Source organism: Choloepus didactylus, chromosome 6, assembly GCF_015220235.1.
Source record: "Choloepus didactylus isolate mChoDid1 chromosome 6, mChoDid1.pri, whole genome shotgun sequence".
NCBI classification, from domain to species: Eukaryota; Metazoa; Chordata; class Mammalia; order Pilosa; family Megalonychidae; genus Choloepus; species Choloepus didactylus.
In genome coordinates this window covers 27,733,415-27,751,175 of record NC_051312.1, presented here as the reverse complement: position 1 = coordinate 27,751,175, position 17,761 = coordinate 27,733,415, and the positions used below count along the sequence as shown (strand labels likewise).

General features: G+C 34.9%; 1 protein-coding gene across 1 annotated transcript; it reads left to right on the top strand.

The window, feature by feature from the left end:
- The first annotated feature begins 1,044 nt into the window (after positions 1-1,044).
- Positions 1,045-1,983, top strand: LOC119535975 (olfactory receptor 1052-like). The gene has a single exon (XM_037838389.1). The coding sequence runs from the start codon at positions 1,045-1,047 to the stop codon at positions 1,981-1,983; it is 939 nt and encodes a 312-aa protein (XP_037694317.1).
- The last annotated feature ends 15,778 nt before the right edge of the window (positions 1,984-17,761 follow it).

Below are 17,761 nucleotides of genomic sequence, written 5' to 3'. Positions count from 1 at the left end.
ATAAATGTTCAGCGACAATAGATTCAGTAATCAAATTAATTTGGAGAATGATCTATAGTATGTACTCTTTTCTGAAACTCACAAAGCTAAGTAGCTTATTATGTGATCTTAAAAATTCTGCCATGAAAAAAGTTTTTCTTAAATACTATATAATCAAGTGTTTCTGAAACACACTGTATATTGAAACTTTATTTTCTTGTATTTGATATTACCTGATAAAATCTAGCATAAAATCAATTTGATAATTTAACTTTTGCCAGATGAAAAGCCAAAAGTACAATTCAAACATGATCTACTATGTAGGAAGCACAGGCGCTGTCCCTGAAATTAGATTTGAGGCTTTTTGACTGCAGGGAATTAAAATACATTGAGAAAGTTTTCTGATTCATTATTAATAAAAGTCAAGACACCATAAAAAATTCTGATATGAATAAATCCAAGACACTGAATAATAAATGCTATAGGAAATCACAGGATGAAAGGAATAGTATTGGTTGGAATTGCAAAGAATGACTTCCTAGTGACTTTTGGCATATAAGTAATTTTGTTATAAATGAAATCTTTGATATAACATCTTTGTATAATATATTATAGAGAAAAATTTTTTCTAGATCTCAAAAACTGTACAAGTTGAATATTGAGTTCTCTGCTAAAGAATGATTGTCCCTAAATTATAAGGTCCTGGTCTTGTGTTCTGGAATCTGGAATACAGTATTATCCAGTATTCATCTCCTGAATGGTCTCTACCAAGCAAACATTTCTTTTAGGAGAATCCAAGGGAATTTTAATTTTCCCAGGTATTCTTTTGTGCTGCTTAATGTCAATTTGCTCTGGTGAGACTTTGATCTAATTAAGGTTTTATATCAGGCTAACTTTTCATGCTGGTGAAAATTTAGTTTATTGTGGATTACTATTTAAAATAATTAAAATCATACAGTTCTCTAAAGATGCTAGTAGATTGAATTCATACACATAAATTGTACTACATGGCTATTTTCTTTTTCCTCTTCTTCCCTGCAGATCCCTCATAGGGGAGCCACATAAATGGCTGATAGAAATGTCACTGTGGTAACAGAATTCATCCTCCTGGGGCTGACTGAAAACCCTGACCTGAATACTATCCTTTCTGTGCTGTTTCTCTTGATCTATCTCACCACTGTGGTGGGCATTCTTTGCATTATCACAATAATTCAGGCCAGTGTCCAGATCCATTCCCCCAAGTACTTTTTCCTTAGTCAGTTGGCTTTCTTGGATTTCTGCTATTCTTCAGTCTTTATTCCAAAAATGTTGGTGAACTTCTCAGCAGAACAGAAAGTCCTCTCCTATCAGGGATGCCTCCTTCAGTATTACTTTGACAACATGTTCTTGATGACTAAGTGTTTCCTCCTGGCTGCCATTGCTTATGATCAGTATGTTGCAATTTGCCGCCCCCTTCACTATGCAGGTCTCATGACCCCCACATTCTGCATCCACCTGGTTACTGCTACCTACCTACTAGGTTGTGCCAACTCACTCACCCACCTGAGTGGCTTCCTTGGTCTGTCCTTCTGTTGGCCCAATATAATTGACCATTATTTCTGTGATACCCCATTGCTCTTTCAACTTGCCTGTTCTGATACCCAACTCAGTGAGGTTTTGTTCACTGTCCTCTCTGGAGTGACATCAGTGACTACCTTTCTGATAGTGGTTAGTTCCTATCTTGGTATCCTTCTCACTGTCTTGAAGTTACAGTCTGCAAGAGGCAGATATAAAGACTTCTCTACATGTGCCTCCCACCTGATGGTAGTGACTCTCTTCTATGGAACAATGATATTTACTTATGTTGGAACCAATTCTAGTTACCCACAGGATATAGCCAAAATTCTTTCTGTGTTTTATACCCTGTTGCTGCCAATACTAAATTTTCTGATATATAGTGTAAGAAACAGAGAGGGTAAAGAAGCAATGAAAAGAATATTTAAGAGAAAAATATTTTTTCAGTGAACATGAATTTTCAAGCAGAAACTTATTTAAGGAATATGTAATGGCATTATAGGTAGGTTCATCATTCAAATACCTATGTGATGTGGAGGTGAAAAAAGTATGGTATTTTCAAAGCAGCTTATGTGAAGAAATATATTCAATATTTGCTTTCGAAAAACTATGTGTGTATGTATGTGTGTTTCTGTATATGATTCTTTGCCCTAATTATTATTTTGAATGTCTACTAATTTCCTATGTAATCAATTAATACCATCCTGCTCTGGATTGATTAGTAATAAAATATGATCATCAGTTTGGTAAAAGAATATTGAAAAACTAGTAGGCAGACAATCACACAAACACAACACACACGTAACTGGGAGAGAACTGGTTAAAGAGAGTGAAGTCATTCTTCGTTCTCCACAACTATACAAGGGTTGAATTATTTTACAAATGGATAAATAATGCAGATAAAAGCTTATCAAGATCACACAATACCAACATTTTAGAGCTAGAATTCAAAACTGCATATAATTATGTAAAGGTCCACAGAGGTCTTCCATTTTACAGAATTAAACAGAACTTCCTGGATTTCTTTAGTGTGCCATATTTGTTTAGAACTATAAAATTGGAGTATTTAATTTAAAAATTATTCCATAAAACAAAGAAGAATACTTTTATTTGGCAACTTCACTTAACTCAGTTCTTTAATGGAAATACCAAAAGAGCAATGTAAATGTGCTCTCTTCAAAAATACAATGGGATTCAGCAAAAATATTATAAACTTCAGGAAATTTCAACAAAATATTATAAACTATTAAAATAAGTGCAACAGTTTGAAAATGCTGATAGCTTAAAAAAATAAGGACCTATATTGCTTATTTTCACCTATAATTCTCATAATTCCATATAGTCTTTTATCATTCTGCTCACTCAGCCAACCATCAAAACTTCTTTCCAGCACCATTGTCATCACTCCAATTGTTAGGAAATCCAACAGCCGTTGTTAAACAACACAATGCAATATATAAGAAACAATGATTTTTGGTTTGTGAAAAAATGTATATTTCTACCAAATGGAGCAATATCCAGTGCATAGTAATAAAACTTATCTGATCATACCTACAAAATATGTGGCAGTTTTTTCTTGTTGCTTACCAATTAAATGCATGTAAATGTGTAATAAAATACATTAAAGTACACTTTATTTCATTGTTTCTATACTGCCCTGATATTCTTCAGGAATAATCCCATTTGTCAAATATTTTGGTCACATGCCATATCAACATATAGAAACAATGTGATAGGCAGTGATTATTATAACCAAGTTTTCAAAAGAGAAACCCTAACTCTATAGGAAATCCCTATAACATGATACAACAGCTTTCTGAAATATAGCTCATGATCACAAACTAATAATTATATCTACATTGGCTCCATCAAAGTATCCATGTTCTGCTGTTATGTACTTATTATTTTATATTTTGACAAAGCAATTTATAGCATAAGGATAACATTTTTATATAAAGCTTCTCCACATTCTGATTTTTTATTTTAATACATTCCTAATAATCTATTGATCCTAATACTCATAATAACACATAAATACATTAATTGTGATAGTTTGCTAAATTACTTTCTAAAAGATTTATGTAAAACCTAAGTCCTTTAGAAATACAGTTATTATATTTACTTAACAGTTTAGCTATTATATCCTAATAGATTTAAATAATTAATATGTTATACAATAAAATTGCAAGAAGCAGGAGGAAAAATAAAAACCAACAAAGTGAAAATTAATGAAGATACAATGAATGATCTTGCTTTTCTTTTCCTACATCATCAATTAGTCACATCAGAAACAATTTAAGGACTTAGGGTTTCTCTGTTCTTTTTCCTAAAAATTGGATAGGGAAACATGGTCATTGAAACAAATTTAGTGTTAGAATCATTCAAATAGAAGCACATTGAATAAAATGTAAAGGATGAAGTCTAAGAAAATGGGCTTTCTGAAATAACATATTACAGTTAGAGCTATTGTTTAGGGAAACTGTTTAAAAAAGGAGGGGCCAAGGTATCAGCCAATATTCTATACTCTAGCTATAAATTGGTAGGATGAATTTTCTCAATGGTGTAGCCTCTTAAAGGACAGCAAAAATCAACTTCTCAAAACTAGCAAGATCTTACATTGGATAGTTTCTCCAGCAATTACATATACTACATGAAGCCCTGGCCAAAAAAAAGATTTTCCTGAAATGTGTTTCATCTGCTCCTGCATTGTGTGACCACCTTCCTTCTAACAAGAATTTTATGATTCTTCAATTAAACCAATATTTTAATCTAACTTTATGGCATCTGAATTAATGTAGTCTCTTTCTTAACTCCATAGCTAATCTCAAGAGATGTGCTTGATTTGTGGCTAATAGAAGCTATTGTTAACACTTCCATGCTGATAATAAAAAAAGTAAAATAGAAATATAATTGTTATGATAAGGTGGTAGTGTTCTACTTTAATCCAGTGTGGCTAGACAATCCTGAATCAATATATATAGTTATGAAGACCACATATTTAACATGTTACAGTTTGTTCAAGCTCTTTTGCATGGGAAATCAACATGAATAATAAAAAACATAATTTGGAGAACCACTGAATTGAAGGTTTAGGGTACAAATAAAAATTGTTTCATTATTGGAAGAATGTCATGGAGAAAAGAATTAGATATATTTTAAATAGCATCAAGGGACAAAATTGAATGATTTAATTTTTTTTAATCAAATGCATTTGAAAATCAAAGAAATATATCATTAATATTATCTTCTACATAGGTAAAATGTAGAAACAAATTTTGAGTCAGTATAATAAGGTTTATAATATATATTCTCCCAAGCTTAAGTGGGATGATACAGAAGATAATGATCCTGTAACTGTAAGAAACAAGCAAAATCTGGACAATTTATTTTGTACATTAATAAATTGTAAAGAGGAGTTTGAACATCAGGCAAATGTTTCTGAACTCAGAGTGTCATTTCAACCATAAGGGATCCTGCTTGTGGCCATCAGATGGACTATAAATTATGAATTTGGAAACAGCTGTACTAGGACCTCTTTTTTCAGCTATGTTCTTCCAGAATCAAAGAAATTTAGATTTAAATGGGACCTTATCATCTGTCTGCTCCTAATGAGAAAACCAATCTTGAAAAAAAAAATTACTTGCATTAGACCTCATTACTCATTAGGTTAGTTGTGTCATTGTGAGTTTCAGCCTAGTACTCTTTTATTGCAAATAGTTACATAGCAATTTGTTCCTAAAGCCAACTGTAGTAACTAAGAACGTCTGACTAGAGATAAATTCATAATTTTGTTGGATATTTGAGCATTTTATATCCTAAAGTAAGTAATATGCATATATACAACCTAAGAAAAATATTTCTCTTACTCAAACACAACATTCTAAAACTAATATCACCATTGTCCATGCTCCCAATTTCTATAATTTTGCCTGGATTATAGTGTTTCCATATAATCAGTCACATAAACCAGAGTCCCAGCAAGTCAACCTGGATTGATATCTTTTTTTTTAATTGCTTTGTGGTTTTTAAAAAGAGACCAGAAAAGAGTAGGGTGAATTTGTACACAGTATAGTTATCCCTTCCACATCATGGGGGTTAGGGCCATGACAACTCCAGGATCTGGAAAGTATGCATATTTTTTTTTCCCTGGGGTTTCAGGAAACTCCCTAGCTGCCTCTTGATCAGCAGACACTGCCTCTCCCATTACTTTTATTAAAATTACATCTTATTGAGATAATTTCGCATACCATACAATCATCCACAATATACAATTGTTCACAGTACTATTATATAGTTGTGCCTTCATCACCACAATTTTTGAACATTTCCATTACTGCACACAATAAAGAATAAGAATAAAAGTTAAAGTAACAAAGAACACCCAAAACATCCCATACTCTCCATCCCACCCTATTATTCATTTATTTTTTGTCTTCAGTTTTCTATTCTTCTGTCCATACACTGTATAAAAGGAGTGGGAGCCCCAAAGTTTTCACAGTCACATGGTGACACAGTGTAACCTATATAATTATACAACTGTCTTCAAGGCTACTGGGTTGAAGTTCAACAGTTTCAGGTATTTCTTTCTATCTATTCCAATACAGTAAAAGCTAAAAAGGGACATCCATATAATGCATAAGAATAACCTCCAGAATGGCCTCTCAACCCTATTTGAAATATCTCAGCCACTGAAATTTTATTTTGTTGTCTTTCTCTTCCCCCTTTAGGTCCAAGAAGGTTTTCTCAATAACATGATGCCACGGCCCAGCTCATCCCTGCAAGTCATGTCCCATGTTTCCCAGGAAGACTTACACCCCTGGAAGTCATGTACCACATAGGGGAGAGAGCAGTGAGGTTACCTGTAGAGTTGGCTTAGAAAGAGAAATCATATCTGAGTAACAAAAGAGGCTCTCTAGGGTGAATTTTAGGCACAATTGGAAGTAGACTTAAACTCTCCTTTGCAGTAACAATCTTCAAAATGGCAAGTCCCAAGATCAAGGGCTCAGCCTTCTAAATTGTCAGTCCTCAATGCTTATGAGAGTATCATTAATTCTCAGGTGGGGAAATTCAGGGTTTCCACATTTTCTCCCAGTCCCTCAAGGGGGCTTTGCAGTTATATTTTCATTCTCCTCCAAAATTATTCTGGGACGTACTGGGGCTTTACACTAACCTGTAAAACCAACCAGATTTCACTCCCTATTCAACATTCCATGTAATTATGTTGTTTGAATAAACTGACCATACAAGTTAAATTATATAATTTGTGACAAAAAATGTATGGGGTAATGCTGACATTAATAGCTGCTGGACTCTGGCTCTGAATCTCAGGTGTCACACAGATATCCAAAGTTCCAGGGACTGACCAGGTTATACACAAAGATCTCAGCATCTCAGAATTTAGAAGTAGCCTTTACAACTCAGGAATAGATGTAACTGTTGAAAGCTTACAATCTAGGAACTCTTATAATAAGTCTTCAGGTAACCTATGCTCTCAGACTCAATTCTCAGAGTTTGCACATTATATTTAGTCCTTATTAGTGATGCATTATAATGTTTTTCTTTTCATTTCTGGTTTAATTCACTCAACATACTGTCCTCAGTGTCCGTTCCCCTCACAACTTGACTCCTTCTTTTAGCAGTTCAGTATTCCATTGTATGTATACACAACAGTTTGCCATTCCATTTTTCAGTTGATGTAGCCTTAGGTCTCCTCCATTCACTGCAAATCATGAATACTGACACCATAATATATGGGTTAAACCTGTCATGTAAATATATATGTTTTTAAAGACCACTTAACATGCAAGAGAAGAAAATGAAATATCTTTTAAAGTAAATCCCCAGGCATGTTCCAATTTCAGATAATTTTATTATGGAAAATAGCTACATTTTGGCACAATGACAATTCCCAAACACAACTAATTTAATATAGAGAGAAGAAATATAGCACAGTGGTTGAGTGCATACTTTTGAATCAGACATCCAGGGTTTAGATTCTAGATCTGCTCCCTTTTAGGCTATTTAACTCTCAGTAAGTCATTGATAATCTAAGTCTCAGATTCCTCAAATGTGCAATGTAAACACTATTTCCAGTTCTATAGAGTTTCAATCAGATGAGTAATATAAAGAAGTCGATGCAGTACAAATAAATGGTTGTTGTTAATATAAATATTTTTTTGCAATATTTTGAATGCATAGTGGTGTTTGTTATGAAGAATATTCACTTGTGCTTTACAAGTTAGTTTTTGTTAATTAATAAACCAAAAATAGCTGAAAATGTAAAACAGTTTTTCAAACATTTGGATCTAGTGTTAAGAAACATATTGTGAGACAATTAAGTTGTAAAATATATGGTATATGCTAACAGTGAGGACATTTTCAAAATGTTGAAAAATATTAAAGAAGATAGGTATGCCTTAACAATTACTGACAGTTTTATGCCTACTGTTCCTGACTTTCCATTATATATTTATATATATATATTACATCTATCAAAACTTTTTTAGTATTTTCTGTGTAATCTTTTGCAGCTTTCTGTTTCCAATTATCAGTATAAATTTTGAGAATTCCTTTGTCACTTATACCTGTGGAATGTCTATTTTATTGTTTAAATTAGCAAAATAAAGACTCTTGCAATGTCTTAGGACCTGAAATTTGTAAATTTGCCAGATTAAAATCTGGATGCAGAATATATGTTTAGTGTCTATCTCCAAAACATTTAAAAAAAACTACTTTTCTGTGAACGCTGATTAAGTTGCAGAAAGTTGAAATTGTGTGTATTTCATAAAACTCTTTCCTTTATCCTGATTTCTATAGTTTTTAAAGTTCTTTAAAAATAAACAAATTCTTGATACCAGACAAAAGTGAGTTTCTCTGCCTAAAGCACAAAGCCAATTCATGACACCTGGGTTTCAAAGAGAGAAACAGTTTAATGCTATGCATGAACCAAGAGATGCATGACCTATTGGCCCCAGAATCTGTCTCTCCCAGTCTGAGTCCAGGGTTTTGGTGGAGTGAAACAATGGAGAATGGAGTTGTTACCATTAAAATAGTAAGTATACACAAGTCTGAGACTCAGCTAGAATAATCATTAAAATAATATATATAAACACAGAGAAGAGTAGGCTAGAATAACCATTAAAAAGTTCGAAAAGGGCTGAGACTAGGGTAGAATAGCTACTAAACTAGCAAAAGTAAACAGGGCAGAGACCAGGGCACAGCACCATTACACTAGTAAGTATAAACAAGGGTGATACTAATTGAGTTTCAGTAATTTCAGGTACCAGTTTCTGCCTATTCTACAATATAGAAAGGAAAACATTTATATAATGATTCAATGATCATAATCATTGTAAATTCTTCATTTCACAGTTAAGAGTCCTCCCTTTTATTTTTGTCCATTCCAAAATCTTGAGGGATATCTGGGCAATGACCATGATGAAAAGAGGTGTCATCCTTATGGGGTAGAGGAATGAAACTGGTTGTTGTTCTTGAAGAAACTGGTACTTCTGGGTTTCAGGCTTAACTGGCATGAGAACAAGCCAGAAGTTTTAAGTCTCTGAAAAATAAAACTTAGTAAGTAAACTGAAAATTATAGGCTTAAATAAAAGGAGAAAAGAATGTGATTTATAACAAAGTTACCTTAGGAAAATAACTTTTATAGATTTTAGATAGGACCTGGGGAGATCCTTAGGGTTTTCAGAAATAGTATGTGAGATCTGCAGAAGAAAAACGTCCAAAATGATCTCCCAACTCTAGACTCTATTTGAAATTCTTAGACACTGAAATTTATTTATTTTACCCCTTTAGAAAAAAAAAAAAATCCATTGCTAACCCCACAGTGTCAGGGAAATTTACCCCTAGAAGTTATATGCCATGTAGGAGAGAGGGAAGAGTTTATTTGCAGAGTTTGGCTTAGAGAGAGAGTGAGAGAACATATTTGAGCAACACAGAGATTTTCACGAAGTGACTCTTAGACATTATGTCATATTAGGCAGGTTTCATATATTTTAGAGTAAAATAAGAGCCCCTATTGCTTGAATTCCCCTGGTGGGGAATTTTAATTTTGTCATGCTTTCTTTCCCCAGTCCCTCAAGTGACCTTGCAAATACTTTTTCATTTGATGCCCAAAACACTCTGAAATGCATCAGAGTATTACATCAACTTGTACAGAATACTAAGATCTCATTCCCTATTCTACATTCCATGTTCCATAAATATGAATTAGACTGTTTAAATAAACTGCCCAGGAAGGTTAAATTAGATAGTGTGCCACAGAAGTGTTAAATTTTGGACAAAATAAGTCTCTCTTTTCATACAGAAATTAGTTTTAAAATACAGACAAAATCGTCTTTTACCCTGTATTCTTATTTCCTTTAGACTTAACCAGATTAGTCTCATTTACAACCCTAATTGAAGTCTAAACTTTTTCAGCCACTTTAACAGTTGCTGTATGGGTTGCTTCTTTTGTACTTCTGGAACTGGAGAGATTTGTGTCTGAGTTTAAGCTATCACACATAAAGCCAAAATTCCATGGAGCTACAAGGTTACACATAAAGAGCAAGTCATCTCATAATTTAGAAATAGCAGAGCTCAGAAATAAATGTGACTGTATTAACAGCTTACAATATAGGACCTAATTTTCTTATACGCATTTTCTAAATGAAGCTATTTCCAGAAATAATAACATTTGACAGTTTACTTATATTTAGGTCATCAACCACAAACTATAGCAGTTTTGTCCTGTCTCACCTTTACATATTTACCAGGGCTATGTTAATAAACAGGTAAACATAATTTACATACTTGCCTTGCTTCTCTTTTAAAATCCCTTTTTGTTGACCACATGTACTGTTAGGGAAACATTAGAGCATGGTAGTATAACTGATAAGTAAATTTAGCTGTTTCTTTGAACTCTGTCAGTATCAGTCTATAACATGGATAGTGAGAACATTGTCAAGTCTTTAGAAATTTCATACAATCTGTAAATATATGAAAAACATTTCACCCATAAAATGTAGCTAAGAGAGATCCCTTTTACTTATTGGAATACCTCCCAAACACTTTCTATGTAATATCACTTCACTTTCACAAAGGAAAGGAAAAAAATCCTTTGCAACTGTTTGAAATAAAAGACATTCTTTAGGGATCAATTTTGGAAGGGCAAAATATCAAAAGCTGTCAGGTTTGAACATTATGCTAAACAGGAGAATGAGTTACTGTGAAATAATATTTGGTTCCTTCTTTAACCAAAGAGCCAACAAAAGTATTCTAAAATAAAGGATGATAAACTCAACACAAACATCAAGGATATTATTCTGATATGATATAGAATATTTATCTTCTAGTCAGAATACTCAGATGGTTAAGAACAACTTTTTAAAACATTTCATTAATACCAGAATAATAATCTGAATTATTTTAACATACAGTTTTGTATGAAAACAGTTTGAAACAAAAAGCTCTTACAAAATATTATAAAAAAGCCTATCAAATTTTTGCTCAGCATTGGCAATGACAAACAGAATTCACTTTCACAAACTTCCACAATTTTACATGTGCACCCAGGCTTTGTCCTGAACTTTCTTGAGGAAAAGGCCACCCTTTTCTTTAACAAAGCTCATCCTGTATACTTTGCATACCTGCATGCCCTAAGTTACCCAAAGTTCTTTGAGACTTCTTTAAACATCCTACAAAACATAATTTTTAAAAAAGTTTGTCAAATCATTTAATTTCATTAAACACAGACATATTTTTTTAACATCTTAAAAATCTGATAGATATAATGCTCCTTTTTCTATTGGAGGTTAAAAATCTCTTTGTTTTCATAATATCTTAAAATTATGAACAACCTCAATAGCCACAAGCTGTGGAAATACACAATAATTCTTTCAATTGTCCCAAGCATAAATTCAGGAATGTTTCCATAGATTTCAAGTGCATTTCCTCTTTTTTTCTCAAATTTAGCAATTAGATTTTATCAATTATCCCCATTCCAAAGCTATTTACATTTAATAATGATTTGTTTACTTCAGTTACCACTACAATGGTATTATTGGAAAAAAATAATTTTTAATTAGTGAATTATCTCAATACATTGCCTATTCCACAACATTTCCTCTGTCCCAACTATTTCTAATATCTAAGCCAGTAGAAAGGATTCTAAACCAAGCTCACCCTCCCTCTTCTTTCCACACCCAACTCCTGCCCCATAGCTGCCTTAGCTGGTTTGGTCATGGGGGCACAAATAGATGAGACAGAAAAAATGAAGCTTAGTTTTAAAAGTTTTAAATGAGGGTGAGGGGAGTTAATACACCTAAGATGGTCTTAGTGTTGATGAAAGTCCTTATCCCCTTTCAATTTTTTATCTATTTCACATAAAGTTATGACCCAGGCAGTTAGAAAGTCTTTGCCTTTCTCCAAGCAGCCCTCTAGTGCCATCAGGAAATTCCAGAGTACAATTTCTTTCAAATGTCAGGTTTGTTTACAATAATTTGAAAAAAATCAAGTTTTTGAACCCTGGAGCCTAGTTTTTTTTTTGGGGGGTGGTGGTGGGTGGGTAGGTCTCCAGGAGTGTTAATTTATATGTACATAAAATTCTTATTTATCCTTAAGCAGTTTGAATGGAGCTCCTTTAAGAATTTTTGTTTGACAATTTGGTATTAACACCCTGTGGTAAGAAAATAAACACTACACAAACAAATATAGAAATAAACACACAAAAATACAGAAACATAGAAATATAAAACTAATTTGAACCCTGCTTTTTCATTCTTTTCTGGTATGCTTGAATATCATGTATCCTCTTGGGCCTCTCTGTCTACTGCTGTAGGCAGTTGCTGAAGGAGTAGAAATAGGTTTAAAAAAACCCATTGCTGTGGGTTTTAAAGAGGAACCCTTGCCAAATTGAGAACCTTGGTGGGTATTTTAGAGAGAAACCATTTCTATCTCAGGATTTTTTACCTCTGTTAAAGAAGAGTATAGAGGATGAGGAGGAGATATGGGAGCTTCCTCCTTCCCCAATCTATTAGCCCCTCAGTTACAGGCTACAGGTGGAGCAGATGAAGGAATTAATAACTGTTCTATTGAATCCTAAAAATTTGAATTTGGTAGGACATTTTTCTTTTCTCCACTAATCTTTACATGAAAATTTTACATTTTCTCATCAACATTGAATTCTGGGAGATACAAAGTATTGAACCATATATCATCTTATCCAATTTCTCCTCTCTCTTGCAGAACAACTCTAACTTTAATACAGTGTTCTTTTCTATAGAGCCATTCTCAGGATATTTTTCTCCTGAATCTAAGCCATACTGAGACCAGACTGTTTTACAGGAACAAACCCTTATTTTTTTTCATAGGATCACAACTAAAATTTTTCCAATTGTTCTAACCTACATTAGTCCCAAACCAAAGGACCCACCTGACACAGTGTTACCCATGAGTTTAATTAGGGACTTTAAAAACAGTAGATGATTCTTCCTGGTGGTGGGTCAGGAAAGTGAAGTCAGCATTTCATGGAGAGAGAGAGAGAAAGAGAGAGAGAGGGAGTGCCAAGAGGGGGGCTTATAAAGGTTTGTGGCAATGGAATTTCAATACGGTCTTATGAGATTTGGCTATGTCGGAAATAAAGTGGTACCTGTAAGGGAATAAACACTCACTCAGTTCTGGAGGAGAAAAGAATTTATTTACAATCTTGCAAGAAAGGGCACACAGCCAAACACGTGGTAGGCCAGTGCACCAGAGGAAGAGAATGGCAATCTTTAAATCTACTCCTAATGTGCAAGTCCCTCCCCTGTTTCCCCATTGACTGCATACTACAGAAGTTACAGCCTATCTGAGAGAACTAACTAATGTATCTTTGAGATTTTAATTTGTACAGCCTATCCAAGAGAGCCAACTAGCTCATTATTAAGATTTTGAACTGATCAGCCTAGCCCCGAGAGTTCATTCAGTTTAGTTTTTTTTTTTTTTTTTTTTTTTTTTCTGGGAGTTCCCACCTCTGATTTTACCTCATATCTCTTTACATTCCAGTAACCATGGTTACTTTTCCATATAAGGAGCTGGCACAGATTCTTTCTTCCCTTTACCATAGGGCTTGTTTAAGCTGGTTCTGCCTCCATTTTCCTTATTCCATGCTGTCTCTATGTGAAAGCTAAACTTATCCCTTTCTTACAACTACAACTGGTTCTTTTGAGATTTGGTTACAACAGGATCTCCTGAGATTTGATTACAACAAGGTCCCACAAGATTTGGTTATTAGCAGTGATTAAGGGAGTTAATGTGTTCCTCCGCATGTAGGTGGCTGCATGCAGCTCATAATGGACGAGGGGTATGGCACCAGGCCCTGGGTCCCCACACCTATTTTTCAAAATACAACCCAAAGAGCTATATTTAGGAGTGCTACCAGAAGTAGAATTTCCCATTCTAAAGAATTTCAGTAATCAGTAGCCAACAAGGAACACTTGAACAATATAAACACATTAACAAAGTAATAATTCAAACAGATACTTAACACTTATATATTTAAGTAACACAGAAATTAATACCTAAATGAATACATGAATGAGCAATTAAACAGGCCATAAACACTGTATCTATGTTAACACATAAACAGGCATCAAACAATTAAACATCAGTTAATTATTGCATTGTTACTTTCCCAAGATAGTAACATACAAACTCATATCAAGGCCTGGAACCCCATATAATATGATAATCAGTAAACAGAAAGGTATAGAGGTTAGAGGAATGGGGGATCATACTGGAAGTGGGACCCAGGGTCTTAAAATCCAGGTCCAGGGGACTCAAACCTCCATATTAACTTCCCAGTCCACTTTTACCTTGGTGAGCCACTCTTTAAGACAGTGAACACCAATTACTTGTTGGATTAATTATTTTCCAGAAGTATATTCAACATAAAAACTCAGGGCAGGGTCTTGAACACCACACAGAAAAACACAAGTCAGGGCCTCAAACCCCATATAGAATGGTACACAGAAGACAGAAAAGTGTAGAGGTTAGAGCAAGGGGGATTTTCCTGGAAGAAGAACACAGGTTCTCAAGCCCATTATCTTATTCCTTCTGCCTGGAAAATTGGGAAGCACAAGTGTGCTGGCTATAAAGTATTTCTCTCTTTGTGTGTGCATGGGGGTTGGGGCTTAAGTTTCCTGAAGAAAAATCTTTATTTTGTTTTTATACTTACAAGAGATTTCAGTGAATATTGGATTCTAATAATACAGTTATTAACTTTCAGTACTGTAAGTATGTCTCTCCACTATGTTATGGCTTGTAACATTTTTGATAACAGGACTGATATACCTCTCATGGTTTTCCTTCAGTTTGAGGTACATATTTTCCTCTGCCTTCATAATTTTCTACTTGTCATAGTTTTTCAACAGTGAGACCAATGGGTCTATGTGGTTTGCCTCTTGGATGACTTATTTTTAGTTATCATTCCTGGAGTCTTCTATGTGTGGACTTGTGGTTTGATGTCTTTCCTTATTTTTAGCAAAGTTTGGCAATTATCTCCTCTAATATCTTTTTCAGACACACTCCCTCTCTATTCTGATTGTAATAATTTAACTCTACTTATCGAATGTCTGATATTGTCCCATAGCAACTGAATATTATTCCCTACACTTTTTTTTTTCTTCAAGTGTTTTCTTTGGTCAATTCCTATTGGGTTTTCTTCAAGTTCATAAATTCTTTTGTTGGCTCTATTGACTCTACTGATAATCCTGTTCATGTAATTATTTGTTTCATATATATATATATTGTGTGTGTGTGTGCTTTTAAATTTTTCTATTTCAAAGGACACTACTCATCAGTTTCATCCCTAGGATGAAATTTCACATGCATTCATGCCTGTTTTTATCCTCTCTGTTAGATCTTTTAACCTAATAATCATCAGTTCTCATTAGCCAAAGATACCAGGAACATGTGTGGTTGAACAATTTCTCATTGCAGTGAGGAAGAAAATATGCTATGGGAAACTGTGTAGCTTCTAAGAGAGTTTTAGAAAGTGCCTACTATAGGATTCAGATGTTGACTGGGTAACTAGGGAGATAGTATAAAGAAGAAAAGTTTTGCTACTTAATTGAATTATGTCAGAAATCAAGACCATTTCTATCAGCATCTCAATAAATTGTATCTATGATTAGAACAGATGAAAGTAAGAATGATGCTCTAGTTTGTAAAGTAATAGCAGTTCTTCATTTAGGAAGAAAGGAGGAGGATGTTTGGTATTTGGTATTTGGTAGGTTGCATCATAAGCTTATCTGAAGGATTTCCAGCCTGTGCCTTGTCTTTTTCATGAGCACTTAGAAAAGATCTGCAGTGAAGACATTGAGAATGAATGCAAAGTCCTTGATTCTAGGGCTCACTGCTTTCCAAACCAATCCTTTGGCCACACTTGGCTTTAAAAATTATTTATTAATATTTATCTATATTCTTCCTTTGTGCTTGTATGATGGCCACATCTTTCTCCCACCCTCATCAAAAGTATTTGCAACACACTCTATAATTTAACTTGTGTGGTCAGATTATTCAAACAACATAATTATATGGAATGTTGAATAGGGAGTGAAATCTGGTTGGTTTGTACAGGTCAGTGTGAAGCCCCAATACATCCCAGGGCAATTTGGTCAGAGAATAAAAATGATTCTTCAAAGCCCCCTTGAGAGACTAGGGGAAAATGTGGCTGGTTGGAAATAAGGCAAATCAGGCTCAAGGGTGAAGGACAATACTGACTGGGTTTTAGAGCTGCAACTTTTGTGCAAGACCAAGGGAAGAGATGCCGTTTTAGTTAGGGTTCTCTAGGGAGACAGAACCAATGAGAGATATAACAAACTGTCAACTCCAAGGAAGATGTCCAATGAACTCCTCAGGAAACAAACCGACAACTTCGACGAACTCCTCAGGAAACGAACCGGCAACATCGACGAACTCCTCAGGAAATTAACTGGGATTTTTGATGAACGTGCTCGATGAACTCCTCAGGAAACGAACCGGCAACCTCGACGAGCTCCCCAGAAAATGCTTCACTGGGCAGCCAAAGAAGAAGTGAAGGTTCTCTAACCCTCCCCCTTATAAGCCTTCAACTGATCACCTGGACCAAATCCAGCCAATTGCATTCTCTACTTGTGGAAGGCACACCCCTTGATGAGTCATCAGTCAGCTGCAGTCAATTGACTGATGATCCAACAAACCAGCCCATTGGTTTATTAACCAGACTCAAATATCCTCACAGCAATCGGCAGGCCAGTGCCTGCTTGACCAGACAGCTGGGTCACCTAGCCAAGTTGACACATGAACCCAACAATCACAGATGCTTATTTGATGTATATCCAGTTTGTAAATACTGCTCTTTTTCAAAACACCAGAAATGGATTGGCTTTTATAAAGGTGGTTTATTTGGTTGCAAAGTTATAGTCTTAAGGCCATAAAGTGTCCAAGGGAAGGAACCAACAAAGGGTACTTTCACTGGAGAAAGGTCATTTTGTCCTCTCTTAGCTGAAGCTGCTCTGCATCTGGGCCTGTGTATCTCTTTTTAAAGTACTCCAGTGATCCAACAAAGTCCCACCCTGAATGGGCAGGGCAACACCTCCATGTGAAAGGACCAATGGAAGGTCTTGCCCACAGTTGATTGAGTCATATCTCCATGGAAACACTGAACAAATAGGTTCCAACCTTATCAACAATAATACGTCTGCCCCCACAAGCTTGCATCAACTAATATGGCTTTTCCTGGGGGACATAAGATATACAAGCTGCACAATGCAGGATCTATATTTTCTGTAGCACACTAGTTTAACTTGTACAATCAGTTTTCTTGATCATAGGTAAGTGGAGCTGTGAAAAGGAAGTGAGGCTTTGTGAGTTTGTACAGGCTGAGGTGAAATCCCAATACATTCCAGAGTGATATGGACAGAGTAAAAGTGTATTTGCTGCCCCCTCCACAGAACTGGGGAGAAATGTGGAAATGTAGGAATTCCTCACCTGGGTGATTACTGATTTTCCCACAAATATTGAAAGCTGCTAATTCAGTGGGCTGAGCCCTTGATCTGGGGGTCTTCCCTCATGAGGCTAGTTGCTGCAAGGGAGAGACTAAGCCTACTTATAATTGTGCCTAGGAATCCACCCCAGAGAGCCTCTTTGTTCCTCAGATATGGCCCCTTCTCTCTCTAAGCCCTTTGGCAGATGTTCTCACTACCCTTCCCCCTAT